The sequence below is a fragment of the Cygnus olor genome, chromosome 15 (assembly GCF_009769625.2).
Source record: "Cygnus olor isolate bCygOlo1 chromosome 15, bCygOlo1.pri.v2, whole genome shotgun sequence".
NCBI lineage: Eukaryota > Metazoa > Chordata > Aves > Anseriformes > Anatidae > Cygnus > Cygnus olor.
Genome location: NC_049183.1, coordinates 13,235,802 through 13,255,330, shown reverse-complemented (window position 1 = coordinate 13,255,330; position 19,529 = coordinate 13,235,802). Strand labels below are relative to the sequence as shown.

Here is a 19,529-nt window from a genome sequence, read left to right as displayed (position 1 = left end):
AATATGTCAGTACAAAGCTGTGTCAAATAGCCAGCCTAGAAATTTCTGACACTGTCTCTGTGTACCCTGTTCTATGCTATTGCCCCATCTGTGCCAAAAAGTCCTGATGAAGCAAAGCATAATAAAGGTTTCTGAACTTGGGTGGTCACTGATTTCCAGAACACCCCATACAGCACTGCTGTAACTTGCACAAGGATCTTAATTAACCCTTTTTTGGGGAACAAAATTGGGAACAAGGATGATATGCAGCTAATTTAGCACTGCATTACACTGTGAAGAGCATAGCCAAGTATTAGGATATATGTGAAAGTGATCAGTACTTTGCTGGGCCAGGCTAGTGGCCTTTTAAAATGACACTTTAAAAATTATCAATAGAAAGTATTTCAGAACACGGCTGTAGCCTTTAGCAGTACCTAACAGTTCTTATTTTTAATACAAATCCAATTGAAAGGTTGAAAAAGCGTGTAGTGTAGAAGGTTCTGGGAGTTCTAGTCCATGTAGACCCTCTCATATTGATTGAAATGGTCTTATAACACCTAAAGAAATAGAGGAATTATCATGAAATGTCTAAAAATAGGGTTGTAATTCTCCTAAGTGAAAGTATAAATAAACAAAAGGCAGTTTGTTTTAGAAATATTTACTTTATTAGGTAACCAAATGTCACTGAAATCTCCAACTTAGTCTAGGTATTTTAAAAATAAATATGCATATTACTTGCTTGCATTTTGTGCCTTTTTCATCTTGCATTCATGGTTAATTTTGGATGACAGTTTATTTGTTGGAACCTGCTCTGGTAATCTTGTTAATTTTAAATCTGAAAGAAAAAATACTGCTGGACACCATAGAAAATGAAGCTGTGGTACAAGCTACTTCGGGCATGTTTAGTATTCTCTAAGCATAGCCCTCTAAAGCCTATGCATGCTTTAAAAATTCCTCTGAATGTTTTCTTAGGCCCTGCTCACCTGCAAAGGGTGAATTTTGTGTTCAGTGAGAGCTGATTAATAGAGAAGAATTTTAAATGCAGGGCTTGGAGTGAAGAATTGTGACTGCATCCAAAATGGATCAAATTATAGCCAGTACAATAAAACAGTAAAACTGTTCCTTCATCAGACTATTCTGACAGCAAGACAGACTTTATTCATCTTCTCTGACAGTATTTTAAAATATGAACAAATGTCCATCTCTTCTGCTGCTTTCCCATTGCAATACCATGTTCATTTTATATTCCTTGTTTGTTACCATCTTTGTTTCTTTTTTCCGCTACAATATTATTTTCTCTTTCCCTGGCCTGTCTCTTAAAAATGTCTTTCCTCAGGCTGACAAGCGGAGTTTACCGGATTCGGACAAAGCCATTTTGGATATTCTTGAACATGACCGTAAGGAGGCACTAGAAGATCGTCATGAATTGGTCAACAAGATCTTCAATCTCCAAGAGGAGATTCGTCATGTGGAGGACTTGAGAGATAAGGTGAGAAATGAAAGGATGGAAAGAAACAGGATATTTCAGGCTAGTACGCAAAAGATCTTTTAGAGCAGTAGTAGTTAATGGTCTGTCATTTCCAGTATCTTGAAGAGAAAGAAGATTTGGAGTTAAAGTGTTCAACGTTAGGAAAAGACTGTGAGATGTACAAGCACCGTATGAATACTGTGATGATACAGCTAGAAGAGGTGGAAAAGGAGCGAGACCAGGTATCTAACAGTTAAAGTGGGGAAAATTAGTAGCCAAAGCCTGTATCTCTTCTGTGTCACTTTGGGGGATTGTGGGTAATTAGACCCAAAATACCATTAAAACATGAACATTTACAAGAAACCCTGCTTGTTGGAATTTGCATTATAATAATTATACACAGGATGATATTGGGTTGTTACCACAGAGTAGCATCCTCTAGGCAGGACCAAGATCTTAATGACTACTGCAGGCTTCATATTAGTGTCCATCCAATTTGCACTCCGGAGTATTTTGCCACCGACCCAGAGGGAACTGGAGATGAACACCCTCATCATCATCTTTTTTAATGGTACTACTGTGGCACGTGCTGGTCGTCACTGCTCTGTTAATTGGTGGATGGTTACAATTTCTGAAGTCCCTATTCCAAATGCGTTACAAACAAAACCACTGGGAGAAGGTATCTGGTGCCCAGATACAAAACAGGTTTCTTCTCTCCGCTGCAGGCATTCCGCTCACGTGATGAGGCTCAGACACAGTATTCACATTGTCTGATTGAAAAAGATAAATACAGGAAGCAGATTCGAGAGCTGGAGGAGAGAAATGATGAACTCCGAATTGAAGTGGTTAGGAAAGAAGCTTGCATTGTTAACCTAGAGTGCAAACTCCGACGGCTCTCTAAGGACAATAATTTTCATGACCAGGTAGGGTTGAGAAAGGTGAATGTGAGTTATTTTTTTAAGACTTCACTTGTAAAACGATTTAATATGGAAGGAAGAGAGGACTCCATTTATTCCCTCCATTAATTAACTAAAAAATCCACTTCTACTAAATGCCAATGCTCTGAGAAATTTTTCAGTACAATGGGGTTCAAGTTGTCCATGTCACACACATAGCTTCTCAAAGGCTGGAATTTCACACCTTGATTTAAAATGGATGGGAAAAATTGTAGAAAGAATGAATTTCTGCAGTGGGGTAGAAATTGTGAATTCTTTTGAGGAATTTGCTCCAGTGGACAAAAATCCCCACAGATGTCAATCTGAGTTACTTTTTGGGGACTGGACCACATTCTACATGAGCCTCTGAAGCACTCAAGTCACAGGAAGTTCTATCAGATTACTCTAAAGGGAAGTCATGAGGAATTGTACCAAACTCTTCTCAGAAGTGTTTCCTTCTGATCTTTAGAGTTTGCCAAGGAATCTACCCATTACCATTATCTCCCAGACCTTTGGGACTTCTAGCCCAAAAGCCAATGGTCAGGAAGCAGATGACTCCTCCACTTCTGAAGAGTCTCCAGAAGATAACAAATTCTTCTTGCCTGATCAAGCTCGACTCAAGAGAAGAGTAAACCTAAAGGGAATCCAGGTATGTTTTAATATCAGGCTGGAATGGTACAGTGCAGGGACTGTTAGAACAAAGAGATGATACATGTTGTGGTTATGCCTCTGGAGCGCTGTGCTATAAAGATAGGAACAGATTTGTATAATACTGTCAGTTTCTACCCTGTGGTGATTTGTGTCTTGAGGAGCAGATTTAATCAGGCTTCACTGACCATTTTCTGTCTTTTCTCCATATTCTCCTTGCTTCTGCTGTTCATTCACATTCTTGGAGCGTTGTCAATAAATTGATTCATTGCCTCCTTAACAGTAGTGAAAAAAATGACATAATGCCTGAAGTCTAGCACACAAGGAACTGAAGGTGGAAATTGAAGCATTGGTGGAAAAGCTCGCATCAATAGGTAGAAATAATACAAAGAAATGGACACAATCTAGAGTCAAATTAACTGTCTAATTTAGAATTAAATTATGGCAATTTCCTCTCACTTAAAAGTGAGGGGTAGCATGAGTTAGGTCCATGATTTCACCAACTAGCTGCATTCACACTGCTATTATCTGATGCTTTGTTCATGAATTGTAAAAAAATATACAATCTAACATTTGGGGTTTTGAGTTTCTCTTCCCTTTCATCTGCATTTGAATTCTCCCTGCCCTTCATAACCTTTCTGAGCTTTTACTGTCATTATTACTTATGGCAATAGAGATGCATTTTTTACATTTCATGCTCCAAAAGAATGCCTGTTGTATTAACAGCTGCCTGAAACCAGTCCCAAGGCACCCACTTAGCTTTTTTTTTCTTAGTTTGTTCCCTCAGCAGAATCTGGAAATTGCAATACATTTAGGCTGGCTTTTAAAAGTAGTAAGGTAGATAAATCCCATTCATGGCAGTGGCATTTAGATACCTAAATATCTTCAAAGTTTGGGGTCCTATTGTTTAAATGAGGGCAAATATGTTGCAGCACAATAGTGAAAAGGGGGGTGAAAATCTCTTTTTTACAGTATGTGGCAAATATCCTGCATTTGTTTTGATTTTTGTCTTCTCTCTTATAGATCAATCCAAGAGCTAAATCCCCTGTCAGCATGAAAACAACATCAGAGTTTCAAGGTCAGAAAGAGCACCTTATTCCTTTTCTGTTGCTTTGTCTCATTCATTCCGTCTCTTTAAGTTATTTTAACAAACATTCCAACTCCGGTCATTCTCAGCTAAGTCCAAGTCAGTAAAAATGAGAATTTATCTCACAGTGAATAATGTCATAATTTGAAGTAGTCAAGTGTTTTACCCAATCAACCTCTCCATCCAGAGGTACCTCTACAAACACACAATATTGCATTCAATAACTAAATTTTCAGTTTACTTAATTTTCCTTTTAGCTTATAAAAATAGTAAAGGCTGTTTTGTGATACCTGTACTAAAAGTGAATATACTATTCTCTTTTTGCTGTTGGAAAAATCCTTTGAGCTGTATAGACCCAAATCTAGTGATCATCTAATGAGTTCCGTTGTCCTTCAGCAAAAAGGGAGGGACTTTTTTAAAATTATTTTTTAAATCTAAAGCATTGCGAAGGTTGGAGTAGGGGAGGGTTGACCCACCCATCAGCCAGCTGCCAAGTTACCAAATTAGTTGCTGTATACTCCTAATTCCTCTTATTTAGCAAACACTGTTCTCAAAGCAAAGATCTTAAGCAGCACTTCCTTTATTTTTTATCTGTTGCAGCATGGTTGCTTTTGTACAAAATAAGAAGGTAAACATGGTTCCCTGCTGTAAGACATCATATGTATGTTTAGTACTAGGTAATGGCAAAGTTAGTTTGAATTAGAGGTGCTGGAGAAGGGAGGGAGTCCACAGAGACATTCATGCTGTGCAACCTGGGGCTGCTGAGGGATCTCAGACTTCTTGGTCCCGGTTGTAAATTTTCGGTTGAAAAAAAAAAAAAAAAAAAAAAAAAGTAATTCAGTGAGTCAACCTTATTGCAGATTGTCAGATCCAGATAATGAAGTTAAAACACAAAGGAATAAAACAGTCCTTCTCTAATCTTGTATTTAGTATCCGTAGAGCTAACAAAAAAGTACAGGAAAGAATTGAGAGAAATGGTTGGCAAGAGGGTCTTCGGCGTGGTGTGCATTTCTGTCCTGGGGCAGGAAAGAGTGCCCGTGCTGCCGAGTGCCTCCTGCAGCCTCTGTCCAGTACAGGAAGGGCAAACATGATAAACTGAAATGGAAAGATAATCTTAAGTGTTGTTGCAAATCTGTGAAAGATTCTGTATTGAAAGTGATCTAACATCATTTTCTTTGCCGTCTGTATTTTTCTCTGTCATCTGTAAGCGCAGCAGTCAGAGCACAGGATGAAGATGGGGCTGATGCCAGCAATGGCCGCACAGACACTAGTTCCTCTAATTCTGTTTCCATCAGTAACTCCATCAGCAGCTGTGAAGTCAGCAAAATTGTAAGGAGCCTTCAGATGCCCCTTGCCTGTCTGCAACCTTCTCTCCTAACGTGGCTGAGAGCTTCTGCAACGCAGTGTTATCACTTCGCTAGCATCCCAGCTGTGATCAAATTCAAGACCTTTGTCAGAAGCTCTCTTAATCCTTTTACCAGCATTTTGTTAGAACCATGTTATTAGCCTTTTCCAAAATTACAGAGCTGCTCTATGTTTATTGACAATTATTTTAGAGGTATTTATGACATCTCACTATCTCCTTATACCATTTCACATTTGCTGTTAGAAAAATGAGATTCTCTTTGAAAGCTGCTTTGTAATGTAAGAAAATTTTCAGGTTATACTTTTCCTTTTTTTTTTTTTTTTTTTAATTTCTCTAATGCTTCTTCTGTCTGTAAGTAACAGTGAGTGAGAAAAGGGGTGCAGATCACAGCTGGAAGTTTCTGCGTGCCATAGCCAAACCATTTCTTCCCTGCTTGCTGTATCCCCATAATCTCTCAAGGTAGATATTCCATTATACATATGTGAGCACTGACACAGCAGGACAAGCAGACAGAGAGAGTGCTCTTGCAGAGTGTTAATAACAAAGAACAAAACATCTTTCTAGAACACCGTGAAAAATGCTGCCCCCAGGAAATTAAAATTATACCCAAGAATAGCCAGGAAAGAACTCCCTGCCACTCGTAATAAGCTTAGCTGTTTTAGGAATATTCTTTGGAATATCTGTTGGATACTTCGATGACTTACACTGTCATCCCTGCAGTACAATTTAAAGTTTAGACTCCAAACCAGTGTACTAGATTAATAATTGAATCTATAAAGATCTGTATTTTTCTTCCTCATTCCTACTATGTGTATGTCTAGAAATATATGTATATATGTATCTACATTCTACTTCTCATCCTCTTCATCCTGTATGTCAGCTGTGCAACATTTATTCTACATATCAAGGATAAAGTTAAAATTCTTCAGTAAATCCACTCACAGAAAAAGGTATTTTGCCATCAGACAATCTGAACATATAGGTATAATGCTGGAACATATGAATGTGAGTCTATAATCATTTTTTCTTACTGTTGGATATGTTTCTCAGTGCAGAATACTACTGGCAAACTAACAGGCTAATGCTTTTGTAAATTAAAAATGATACCATGTTTAATACAGACATCCTTTCTTTTGCTGATGTTTTTTAAAAGCAAACCCTGAGAAATCGCAATGACAGCATCATGTCTACCACTCCGGAACCTCCAGGAAATGACTCGATCGTCCGACGCTGCAAAGAAGATGCCCCTCATTGCAGGTAGGTAGTTGATAAAGTATGTCCAAAACCTGGTGGCACAAGAAGGAAGTAAAAAGGGCCTTAAATGTCCTATTGTGTGTCTCTAGCTAGAGAGCTTCTGTTAGGAAGTTGGGGTAACTTCCTAAATGTCTTTGGGGGGCAGCCATTCATCCCTAATCTTGTCTGTCTCACAGACATCTGAATGGCACTGACCTCTTCTCTGAAAGCTTTATAGCAAAGTGGTACTTAGAAATAGTGTTTTGGTGTTGGTGTCAGCAGCATTGGTGTTTGTATCAGAAATATCAGTACTCTGGCTTAGCAAGGTCTGAGTGTGGTATTATTTCGTTGAGCTAGTAAGCACTAAAGTCAAGTATCTTGAGAGTATGCCCAAAATTTCACTGTAGTTTATAACTTTATAATCAGCCTGCAAAGGTTTTTTTTTTAATTTGTTTGTGAACATAATCCAAAATAATTGCTATTCGCATGCCAGGTTGTGGGTTTCACAGTTCATCTGATCTTGATTTGTGTGAAAAAGGTGAGATCATAGTTCAATATGTAAGAAATGGTATTTTATTTCCTTGCTTATGCATGGTGTAAAAATAGCTGATTCTCCCCAGACTGACTGAAGAAATTCACCCTTTACCTGAAGCCATCTATGAGGAATATCAGCTCCACAGGAGACTTACAAATCATTCTGAATGGGAAAAAAAAACAAGCTGTTATTTAGACAGTTTTGCAACCGAAGGACACACTTTAATGAAGTCCTTCTGGTGAAGCAGACAGATCACTTGGCTGGACATCACCAATATCCCCTTAAAAGCAAAATTTTGGTGCATTTTTCCTGCTTAGTTATAAGGCTAACCATTCCAGTCACCCTTAAAAGCAAAGGTTTTATCTAAGTAGTGTTAGTGGGAGCTAGGCTGGGGCCAGAGCTGTAGCATGAGTTTCTGTGCAAATGCTTGGTACCCCTTGCCATTCTGTTACTGTAGGCATCTGAGTAACCATGTGAGGTACCATTAAGCTGTTATAAAATCCTTCAAGTACTTTAAAACAAGCAGGTAAATTGCTCCTAAACATGTCATTATTCCTTTTTTTTTTTTCAGCTGTGCTGTTGCCTTATCTAACACCTCCAACATTTTTCTTTGTCACTGAAAAGGTTCCTCCTTCAGAACTTAATGAAATCTGCTGAAAGTGAGAAAGTGAACATCTTTTTCTCTCTCTCTTCTGTTATCTTACCTTTGTTTTTAATTCCAGCCTGGTTGAAGAGGACAATGACAGCTTTGGATTTGATGCTTTGGAGCTAGATGGTAAGAAAGAGGATATCTTATAGTTTAACTGTGAGATGTGATGAATTCACCAGGTACAGGTACTGTCAAATTATCAACTCATACTAGATTAGAAGGGACACACAGTTTAGAAAAAAAAAAACAAGTCAGATCATCATAAAAAGAAAGCAAACCTTAAAATAAGGAAAGCATCAGATTGAGAGGGGAAAATATAAAGAAGACAGCACTGAGAAGAGTATAACTGTACCCAGTGAGAGGACAAGAAGCAATGGGTACAAACTGGAGCATAAATACATATTTAATAAAACAAAACAAAACACTTTTTTGCTTCAAGAGCAATCATGCACTGGAACGTGGTTGTCTGGAGAGGCTGAGGAGTCTCCATGTCTGGAGATATGCAAAACTCAGCTGGACCGAGTCCTGAGCAATCTCCTCTAGTTAACCCTGCTCTGACCAGGGGGGTTGATTACGTGGTCTCCGGAGATCCCTTCCAATCTGAACGGATCTGTAAGAGCAAGCGGGTAGGTCTAGTAAGAAAGACTGGCATTCCTTGCCACAGTCTGTAATTAATAAAGCCTCTTATCAGGAATTTCCTCATTCAGTTTTGGCTAGGATCAAACTTCCATTTTCACCTTTTCCATCTTTGTCACTCTATCTCAGACTCATTTTCATTTTTGTTACCCTTTTCAGATGACAGTCATGACAGACACTCACATGGAGCTCCTTCAGTTCACTCTTCCTCCTCTTCTCATCAGTCAGAAGGCCTGGATGCCTATGAGCTTGAGCATGTCAACTCCATATTTAGAAAATTCTCTCTGGAAAGGTATTTGAGATGCCAGTTTACCTATCATAGACAGAGACCCCCATTTATCTATTAGTTACTGAAGATATATATTGACAGGAATATCATGTCACAAGTTGTCACTTGACACAAAGACCTCGTGGCATTGTGCTAAGTCTTTACTTCTTTATGTTGACAGCAGTATAACATTATTTTGAACCACTTTCATATCCTGTAATCCAGTGAAGGTCATCTTAAATTTTCAAAAACTTCAAGGCAGAGAAAATGTTCTGGAGATTTAAATTTACCCCTGTGTTCTTGTTATCTTTCTGCCACAGGTTGCTAGGTGAGGTTGCCATTATACATCTGAGTACTTGAAGCTATCCAGTTGATCTTCTCTAGAACTTAGGCAGTAATCAGAAGAATTTGTTTTAGAGTCCTTAGATTCTAGTACTTGATAACATTAAAAGTTTATTTATATGTCTCTCATTTATCGTGCATGCATTTAACTCTGTATTGTTAGTTAAAAGATGAGATAATGGCGTAACTGCTGCTTCCTTTCACAAACACAGACCTTTTCGTCCCTCTGTCACCTCTGTTGGTCGCATCAGAAACTCCTGCCATACCATCCAGCGCATAACACTGAATGGAGACAGTCTCAATTCAGAAATCACTCTCGTTGGAGGTAACGATAAAGGGAGCTTTATTAGCTCTGTCAAGACAGAATCACTTGCAGAGAAAGCAGGTCTTCGGGAGGGACACCAACTCCTACTGGTAAGCATAAAATAACCAACACACCACATTAAATGTCTGTGCACCTGCATGCATTCATGCTCATCACAATACTTTCCTTCGTGTCTTCTTTCACCTTGTGTTAATGGCAAACCATACAATTCTTTTGGAGAAAAAAATAATCTGATATTGACTATGAAATTATGGGAGAATGGTATTTATGGTCATCCAACACAGAGACACATACCCCTTTGCACTTTGCACTACTTCTGTATGGAAGAGATGAGAGTAACTGACACTTTCCTAAATGCTCTGCCCTTCTGAAAAGAGTAGAGTGGGAGTTGCTCTCAGCTTCCCAGTAGTTGCCTGAAAGGAAGTTCATGCTACTTAGCTCAGCATGATGACTCCTAAACCATTATTTAGAGTGGTCTATCCTGGCACTGGACGTGCAATGAGACAGAAATGTATACAGCTGCAATATGAACAGGAAGAAGGGCTGCACAGCTGTGTAGCTGTACCCAGCATCATGTAAGCACTTCAGTGATGTTTCTGCTAAGTTGTTCATTGCTTAGAGTTTTCCATCCGTTGCCAATAATCCCAAACCTTTTCTTCCCATTAAAATACCTCCAATGGAAACAAACAAACAAACAAGCAAACAAAACAAACCAAAAAAAATGATATTCTTGCACTACTTACTACTGGGTTTATCAAAGAGCTGCAGCATGAGTCCATGACTGCTAACATTCCTAATTTGAGAGAAAAGAAACTAAGTAATTGGAACATAATCTGCATCTTGATAGCAAAGTATCTGGATTGATTAATGAGAAGATTATGCTGCTTAAAAAACTGGTATAATGGACTCAGAGATTGAACCTGCACTGGATAGTAATATTTCTTTCATATCTAGTTGGAAGGCTGCATCAAAGGGGAAAATCAGAGTGTTCCCTTGGATACTTGCACAAAGGAAGAAGTTCACTGGACAATTCAGAGATGCAGTGGTCCAGTAACACTCCAGTATAAATCAAATCATGAAGGTAAGACCAAAAGTATTTCTCATCTCTAGTAGCTCCAGGTCTATTGTACTAACTAGTGCAGATGAGAATAACAGAACCAGAATATCTTTTATATTGGTATAAATCTGAAGCATGTCCACCAGTGTTAGCTATGAACTGAAAAGAAAAAAAAAGCCCATATGCTTGTCACTACAGGACTCTGAAGAATTTACATGGTGGGCCAATAACTACATGACTCACAAAACGGAAACTTATTTTTATGTACTGTTTTCTGTAATACAGTGTGGTGACCTGAATCATCTTTTATCCAGCCGAAGTCCATTTAGCATTTTACCTGATGGAGTTGCCCTGTTTATTACCTTTGTGGCTTTATCTTTTCCTTAACATCTGGAGTTTGTGTTTGATGGATAGAATTTGATTTTAGTGTTCAAGGCTTGTGATGATACTTCGGGGTTGTGGATCAAAAATTACATTCCGAAATCCATTTTTTACCGGTGTATATGAATTTTCAGGTTTTATTTATTTATTCTGGTTAGAGAATTTCAGCTGAATAAATCACACAGGAAGTGATGTCTTTGCTTTTCTTTGATGTTTTCAAAGGTAGGAAAGAATATTGCAAATTTTTGAACACCGCTTAATGGTAGATAAAGCATGTTATAGTTTGTGGGAGTGCCAATTACAGCTAATAATAAAGGGAATAGCTTGTCATTAAAATTGGTGGCAGAACTCAAGCTGTACTTACAGGATAGAGTTACAGTTATGTCTGCATCTCTGCTGAGAAGTTCTGTTTTACAGGTCATGTTTGGAGCACTGAAAATAGGGTTATGTATTATAGGTATCATGACAATGGGAACATTCTCACAGATTCTGGTACCAGCAGCACGACCTGTTTCTGAACCAATGCCCTCTTGGTGTCTTTAAGGTGCAGACCCGTAACCTTGCTGTAACTGGTGCAACTAGCACTCTAGAAGTACAAACCCTCTCTCAGAGGAGCCTCCGAAGTTTGTGCTGTGTGCTTCTCTCAGAGGATGCCCCGGAATGCAGCAGTGCTGAGGTTTTGACCAGTGGCTGATCGTGCTTTGCCCCTTTCCTCATTGCTGCAGGTTACCGAAAGCTGCTGTCAGAACTGGAAGAAGGGCTTATCACATCCGGGGACTCGTTTCATATCCGCTTGAATCTGAACATCTCCAGCCAGCTGGACTGCTGTTCCCTGTCAGTGAAATGTGACGAGATTGTTCATATTCTTGACACCATGTACCAAGGAAAGTATGAGTGGCTGTGCGCCAGAGTTGATCCTTTCACAGACAGGGATCTGGAAACAGGGACCATCCCCAGCTACAGCAGGTGAGTGTAATGCAGAGTGACCATGACTGAGAGCAGTGGTTCCATAAATAGGAAAATTAATAGCTGCTGTAGGAAAGATGTGTATGTCTTCATTTTTGGGAAAAGACCTGGTGGTGTTAAACTGTAATATGAGCTGTAAGACTTTAGAAAGGAGGCTGCACATCTCACCCAAAAGAATAATGTGGATTTCTCAAAAAGAAGCATAAGAAAATATATCATGGAGATTCTTTAATCCTTAACTGCACTGCAGTCCTGCTCATTATTTTATTCCTGTATTTACTATGTCATTTATTCAGTCCTCACTGCTATTTCTATTTAATCTTTTCTGTCAGCACAGACCCATTGCAGTTCAGCCTTTTTTCTGAGGGGTTTCAAAGGTTTCTTGATCTATGAGATTTCATCCTTTCTTTCAGAGCCCAGCAACTTCTTCTGGTGAAGCTGCAGCGGTTGATGCACAGAGGAAGCAGAGATGAGACAGAAAGCTCATATAATACCCTTCGGGCACTCCGGGTAAGGACCTACAAACAGGGTCGTTTTAAAATCCATTACTCCACTGCTAGTTGTTGTTCATCATGTTAATTTTATGGGAATTCCTATTTACACTCTGTGTAGGTTTTGATTGTCCCAGGTAATAGGTGACCTATGTTTGTTTGAAATAATATTGTCTCTGGCAATGTACCTAGCTCCAGGGTACTGTTAACCCTTCCTGCTATGAGGTAGTACACTTTAAATGTATAATATCTGTTCTGTGTCATAGTTAATCCCTTTCATTCTTCTCTTCCCATAAGCCTCTAACACAACATCACATCCACATGAGGAAGAAGCTGTGTCCTTGGAGTTAATAATCGGAATTATTTCTTTCCTAGTGTGAACAATTGTCTAATCCAAAGAGCTGTCATTGTCCCACATTAGAAAAACATTTGTCTCCCAACCTACATGCCGTGGAGAGAAGTGGGATTGTCAGGTCTTCACACACAACAGCCCTGCCAATTTCTTCTTTTCTGTCAGTGAAAGAACTTTTATTTTTCTTTCTTTAGCCCCAAGAATTCCATCTTTACACGATTAAAAACTAACTTCCCAATGTATTACTTACCAGAGTTTTTTTCTAGAACTTTTAATAGAGCTTAGGAGACATACACACTTCTAACATTTGCAGAAACACCGGAGCCACGTTATTTGATTTCAGTCAAGGTTGTGCTATGCATTCATCCTGTACTCCAGTCCTCACTCATCAAAGGGATGGAGAGCACCAGCAGTGATGCCAGTGAGAGTAAAAGCTTTGCATGCTATTTCTTGATACAGAAATTACCTCCATCATAAACTGTGGAGTGCAATCTCCTGTGAAGAAAGGAATGTGGAAGAGCAGTAACCGAAGTGCTATAGCTTGCTTAGAACATTGTATTTGTGGTAGATATAAATCAGTCACTGTCCCTTTTACTGGAAATACAAAATATCTGCTTCTGCTTGTTTCTCTGATGCTATGATTAAAAAATATTTTTTTTTTTTCACTAGAATACATTGCAGCCAGAGGAGCCTGCACCACCAAATGACCCAAAAGCCAGCCCTCGCCTGTCCAGAGCAAGCTTTCTTTTGGGCCAAATATTACAGGTAATAAAGTTTAAACTCTCAGTGGCATGTCTGAAATAGTAGATCTGAATAACAGATATTCTCAGGCTATCCTAATCTCCCCAGAAACTCTACCTCAGGTATAGAGGTTGCATAATGACTTCTCTGTGGGATGACAAAGAAGGGGCAAAGCTGTGGGTATGATCTGCAATGCTGTTGTGCAGATACTCAGTGCATGCATGTTAATCTGCTGTGGACACATCAGTGCTTTGACTCATGATAGCAGCGAGCTCTGCCAAGGAAAAGAAAAGCATGCCACTTAAGAGCAGAGGAGAAAATAAGAAATCCCAAAGGGCATTAACAAAGGCTGTGAATCAGATCTATGATATTTAAAGAGATTTAGAATTTAGTCTGCAGATCCATGGAGTTTTGTCTTTGATAGACATAGGTAATTCAGATCTCATAGATAACAAGTGTGGACTGATGAATGCATAGGAGAATGAAGAACGTAAGAAATTAGGGTCAAATCTCTGTTCACCTTTTCAGTTTGTCAGCAGGTCTGAAAACAAATATAAGCGCATGAATAGCAATGAGCGAGTCCGTATCGTCACTGGCTGGCCCTCTGGTCTGGCACGGACCTCATCTGAAGCAAAGAAACCCTCACCTGATAAACTGGAAGGTATGGATATAAAATAATGATAGCACACGTGGTGATGATATGAAGGCATACTGCGTAACTGCATGGTTGTTAAAAATGTTATAGGACTTCCCTATTACTAGCTTCTCTGTTCTACTCTGTGCAAAAATTAGGCAGTGTTTGTTACCAAAAGACTGATTTTACTAAAAGTGTTTGGGGAACCAAGCCTTCACGAGCAAGCTTACAACACTGAAACTTCCTGTTTTGTTGGCAGTTCTTCCCAGGTTCTCTCTTGCTCTTTGTCTAAAGCAATTAACTTATTAGCAGAAAGATTCTCCTAGCAAGTCTCCTGTTAAACCATTAAATAAGCTCGTGAAAGCAAAAGGCACTTGAATTATTTAGTGTTAGATTGGACATTTTACTACTGGATATATAGTAAGGATAACCCTGGCATAAGAGAAAGGAGAACCAGTATGAATAACCATGTCATTTCTGGTTCACAAGTTTCTCCTTTTTTTTTCTCCAAATACTGATGGAGAGGAAACACCAGTATAAATGTCTTGTTTTCTACTCAGATTTGGATTCTGAAAGTGAAATCAATAAGAGGCTCAGCCTGATCCCTTATAGCTTGGTGAGACCCATCCACTGTGAGCGCAGGCGCCCCGTTCTTTTCACCCCCACCATGCTTGCCAAGACCTTGGTACAGAAGCTTCTGAACTCTGGAGGTGCCCTGGAATTCAACATATGCAAGCCAGGTAATGGGATAAAGACTGCCAACCCTCAGCGTTGGAAATAAGAGCATACACATATGTGCACATACACAAGGGCGTGCACTATTGAAAGTTGCTTGAGGTTTTTAAGTCACATCAGAGTGGTGTATAACTACAAGTCTTGTTTTTTTGAGACTGAGATATTTGAATGTTTTTGAGACAGCCAATGTACATAGTTATGAGATTCTGTGTCTGTGAATATTATCCATGTGTATGCTGTGTGGTTGCTAGGATGCCCCTCAGAGACTGAAATGCTGTGAGTGCTCTTTCTGTTTGCATACTGTTTGCATACTGCATATCTAGGCAATGTGAAATTTTGATTAATTTGTTTCTAGTATTTGCTATTATGAGGAATATCTTCCCTAGAGCGATTTTATGTTTCTATCTCGTCCAAGGCTGTGAAGATTGTGCATTTGATCTGCTTGAAAGACTGATTTTCTTCCATTCTAAGTATTTACTATTAAAGCAATATGCAGTACTGTGATTGCTGTAGGGCAGGATTGTATACAACACAGCATTAAACACAGCTGACGTTTCATTTTTACACTTATATTGAATACCCACTGCATAGTACAGTCTTATAGTTATCCAGACAGAGAAACTGAAAAGTTAAGTATCATAATAAATATCCCATCTTGCAATATAAAACAAAAGCTTTGATGCAGAGCCGCAATTCACAAGGGGACCAGTATCACACATTGCAACCTAAGCCAAAAATTTTTGAAACTTTAAACACAAATGTTGGAACACTAAATCCATGTTTTAGGATCCTGTACTGAAGCGACCTTCTTTTTTTTAGCATTTCTCAGCATCCTTCAGCCCTGTAATGTTACTCTATAACATGAGGTGCTGGAATTGTATTTACTGTTTTAATTTAATGCCTTCACAGTGTTGTGGTAATTGCCCAAGGACTCATTGGCGCAGGATATAGCTGAGGTGCTCAGCTGTGATCAGATTAAGCTTTAATTGAATTTAATGGAAGAAATGAGGCAGCTGTTAAGAAGACAATTCATTGTTCATCTTCTTTCCCTGAACCATCCTGACATCTTGGGTGAAGTGCTATTGGACAGTTGTTAGGTGTACTGCTGTTGTAATCATGATTTTTGTCCTCATCCACTTCTTCTACCAGATATTGTAACAAAGGAAGAGTTCTTAAGGAAGCAAAAGATGGAGACTATCATCTTCAGCAGAGAAAAAAATCTGAACACATACGAATGCATTGTACCTGCCAATATTGAGGCTGTCACTGCAAAGGTGCTGAGAGTACTCTGTATCCATTGCATAGGCTGTCTGTGAATCTGTCTGCAGTGTGTGTTTCTTCTTGAATGAGAGATTGACCAATTTATAGTTCCATGTTCTTTTTCTTGCCCACCTTAAATCTTAGATTTGTATTTATTCTCTCACATGGCTTTTATTTGTGCTCTTGCTTTTCCTTTTCCTTTTCATCCTCAGCTATATCCTTTTATATTCTCACTCATTCCCTGTGATGACCCACATTGATGCAGCAAAATATCCTTTCATTTTCTGTGCTTCATCCCTTATTCAGTTCCTTTTTGTATTGTAAGTATATATGAATGCGTGAGAGAGTAAGAGATACAAGGACCGAGACAAAAGAAAGGATAGCCTGAAACACAGACACAGGGGTGTACAGTACAAAGATAACGATGTCAAAGACAGAGATGTCATATCAAGTAGAGTAGATTTGATGCACAGCATGGAAAAAAGGAGAATTAAAGTGATGTTTTTTCTCATACAAGTAGTTGCAGTAGATGTTCTCTCTGAACAAAGACCGTGTGTGTGTTTGTGTATATATGTAAAACTTTTATCACACTCTTCAATTTTAGATCAATCAATTTCTATTTTAAGCCTTTTCAGAGAGCTATTAAGCTTCACTTTTATTTGACTGGCTAGTTGTAAACCAGTAGGAGGAGTTGGGACTTTAAATGTATATTTGATTAAAAGGTTTTAAATCAGTACAATGGTAAATGGAGAGCTTTTCAGCTGACCCCATAAGGTATGGATACCTTTATCTCAAGGTTCTACAGCAGTGAATGTTCCTTTGTAACGCTGTTATGACTTTGTTTTTAGAATAAGCATTGTCTACTGGAAGCTGGAATAAGCTGCACAAAGGATTTAATCAAAGCCAAGATATATCCTATTGTTCTCTTTATCAGAGTCTCGGAGAAAAACATCAAGAGGTTCAGGTAAAATATCAAACCTTTTGCATATTTGATATTCTCTTATTCAGTGAGTAATTCTCGAGTCCAATAATGTTATCACTGAGAGAAATGCAGGTCCTCTTCTTTCTTCATCTGGTGTCTGTGTGTGCATTGTTTCCTACCATGTCTTCTTCCTGAAATATTGACCAGGAAAAAGAAGGAATTCCCCAAACTTTACATTCTTTCACTGTCTCTGATAGCAATGATCATTGTGGGAGGATAAGACTGAAGAATATGTCTTTTTCTCCATGCTTAGCACTCCCACAGCATTTCTTAAGGTAATAATAGCTGTAAGAGGAAAGTTCACAAACACTTGCACTCTCCCTACATTCAGCCCTCTTAAATTATTTCCCCATAGCAAGTATTTTTCCTTGGGGGAAGGATGGAAGTAGGGGGGGGATAGACCTGGAGTAGCTGTATTCTCCACTGCTTTTATTGCTTGTATATAATCAGTAGAAAATAAATTCTTAATAGGGCAGCTGGGACTACGGGATTCACTTACAGTGCAAGACATTTATTTTTGGTCTGCTCATTTGGTACAGGAAACTATTGCCAAAGCCGGAGACCGAAGATGAGTTTTTACGTATGTGCCGTCTGAAAGAGAAAGAACTGGAGGCACTGCCATGCCTTTATGCCTCTGTAGAGGCAGATGCATGGAGCAGTATTGAGGATCTTATCCGAGTAATAAAAGACAAGATCGGAGAAGAGCAGCGTAAAACCATCTGGGTAGATGAAGATCAGCTATAAAAAAATAGTATGTAAAATGAAGCTCTTTGGTGACAAAAGGACATACTCAGGTGGAGCGGGGGCTCGCAGAATTCTCTGATTCAGTGCCCAGTGCTCTCTTCTGTTTCATCCTTGCTGGCTGGGGACTTGCTACTGGCAGAATGCATGTATGGAATGGAACTGGAGCTTTGCTGAACAGCCAACATCTCAGATGCTGGGGATCTGGGGTGTGGATCGGACCACAGCCACCACCACCACTTCTGACCCGCCAGCATCTCTTAATGGACAGCAGCTGTTTAACAAGTCAGAAGGGCAAAGATCTTGCGAGGGAGCTTAGGGTAATTTATTACGTAAAAATACAGTTCACAGTTGGCCAATCAAACACTTCTGATGAGACCAGATAAGTGAAATCGAAGAGAAATAAAGCGTGAGGATTGGACTAAAGGATATAGAATTGAGACGTGTCCTGCACCCATCCTGAGGTGAGGTTCCAAAAATACTGCAATAAGGAAGCTGTTTGGTAGCAACAGAAACACTACCGCTGGTGGCTGAGGCAGCTCTGTAGCCCTGTTTTTCCATGACCATTTCAGTCAGAAGGGAAGAGAATAGCTGTAATTCCTGGCATTAATTAAAAGGACAATTTTCACTTCCTCTTTAAACCCAGTCCTGTTTAACAGTTTTGTGGGTTTTCTTTTAGTCTTGGCAGTTACAGAAAAAAAAAAAAAAATGAGAAGACTCCACAGTCCCAGTGGCACATCAGATCTTTCCAGATCTGCCAATGTTTCATTTATTTTTTCCCTGCCTCTGTATTGTATGAATTTGTATGTCTCTCAATTTTTACCATTTTTTACTTGTGGAAAATTCTATTGTGCCTTCTCTAGGCAGCAAGGTTCTCTGTTTCTCCACTGAAATCTGTATTTTTGTACAACATCATTGCCTGCCAACATGCCTGCTCTCAACAGGAGGGACTGTTCTGAGAAGAGGAAAAGGAGAATTTCATAAGCCAGTAATCGCTGTAAGCCACTCAGTCCTTGACCTCTCTGCCATGACTGACAGCAAGGAGACCAGTGAGTGTCACACTGTGCTGTGGCCAGCTAGCATAACATTTTCAAAAGTGTGTACATGACTTAGAAGACCACATCCCATTTTCAAAAGCACTCGACTCCTCAGAGACTTTAAGTTCCACCAAAAATGAGTGGGACTAGGACTCCTAAATCTCTTAGGGCTTTTAAAATTTTTCCTCTATACATCAGACACTGCATTGAGACTGCCAAATGGATTCAATAAAACTGATCAGATAATTATGACTTGCGCAGTTGCTGATCTGAAATGCAATAAAATCTGACCTACAGATGAAGAGGTGTACATCTCATTATCCTTAGATCTTTCATTTGCTGCCATATCCCTCCCTTTTAAGATGCATTTAATAACAAACTTATCTCTGCTTCTGTGTTCATCCTGTGTCCCCTGTCTTGGTAGCTCAGGCCAGCATGCAGCAGCTTGCAATAAAAAGACAAAGAATCCAAGCAAAACATCTGGCCTGGTTGCCCCTGCTACATTAACTGCTGCACTGTCCTGGTGATGAGCTTCTGATGTTGGGGGTGTCTCCCAGGTGGACTGGGTCAGTTCATGTTAGCTTACATGACTGTGCTTTTCTGCTCTCTTCTTACTTTTATGCATATCATTTTTTTTAACTAATGCTGTTTTCTAGAAGTCATTTATGTCAGCTTACATCT

General features: G+C 39.2%; 1 protein-coding gene across 3 annotated transcripts in view; it reads left to right on the top strand.

Moving 5' to 3' along the window:
• Positions 1-19,147, top strand: part of CARD11 (caspase recruitment domain family member 11) — a 107,693-nt gene extending 88,546 nt beyond the window's left edge. For all 3 annotated transcript variants that reach the window (XM_040574962.1, XM_040574960.1, XM_040574961.1), the window contains exons 6-24: positions 1,316-1,468; positions 1,564-1,689; positions 2,173-2,370; positions 2,852-3,031; positions 4,054-4,108; positions 5,331-5,446; positions 6,637-6,740; positions 7,974-8,026; positions 8,696-8,828; positions 9,359-9,560; positions 10,426-10,552; positions 11,635-11,875; positions 12,289-12,385; positions 13,388-13,483; positions 13,988-14,120; positions 14,654-14,833; positions 15,978-16,102; positions 16,937-17,052; positions 17,610-19,147. In XM_040574962.1, coding sequence (XP_040430896.1) covers positions 1,316-1,468; positions 1,564-1,689; positions 2,173-2,370; positions 2,852-3,031; positions 4,054-4,108; positions 5,331-5,446; positions 6,637-6,740; positions 7,974-8,026; positions 8,696-8,828; positions 9,359-9,560; positions 10,426-10,552; positions 11,635-11,875; positions 12,289-12,385; positions 13,388-13,483; positions 13,988-14,120; positions 14,654-14,833; positions 15,978-16,102; positions 16,937-17,052; positions 17,610-17,814 — 2,640 coding nt within the window. In that variant the 3' untranslated portion in view covers positions 17,815-19,147. The remainder of the gene's footprint in view (positions 1-1,315; positions 1,469-1,563; positions 1,690-2,172; positions 2,371-2,851; positions 3,032-4,053; positions 4,109-5,330; positions 5,447-6,636; positions 6,741-7,973; positions 8,027-8,695; positions 8,829-9,358; positions 9,561-10,425; positions 10,553-11,634; positions 11,876-12,288; positions 12,386-13,387; positions 13,484-13,987; positions 14,121-14,653; positions 14,834-15,977; positions 16,103-16,936; positions 17,053-17,609) is intronic.
• The last annotated feature ends 382 nt before the right edge of the window (positions 19,148-19,529 follow it).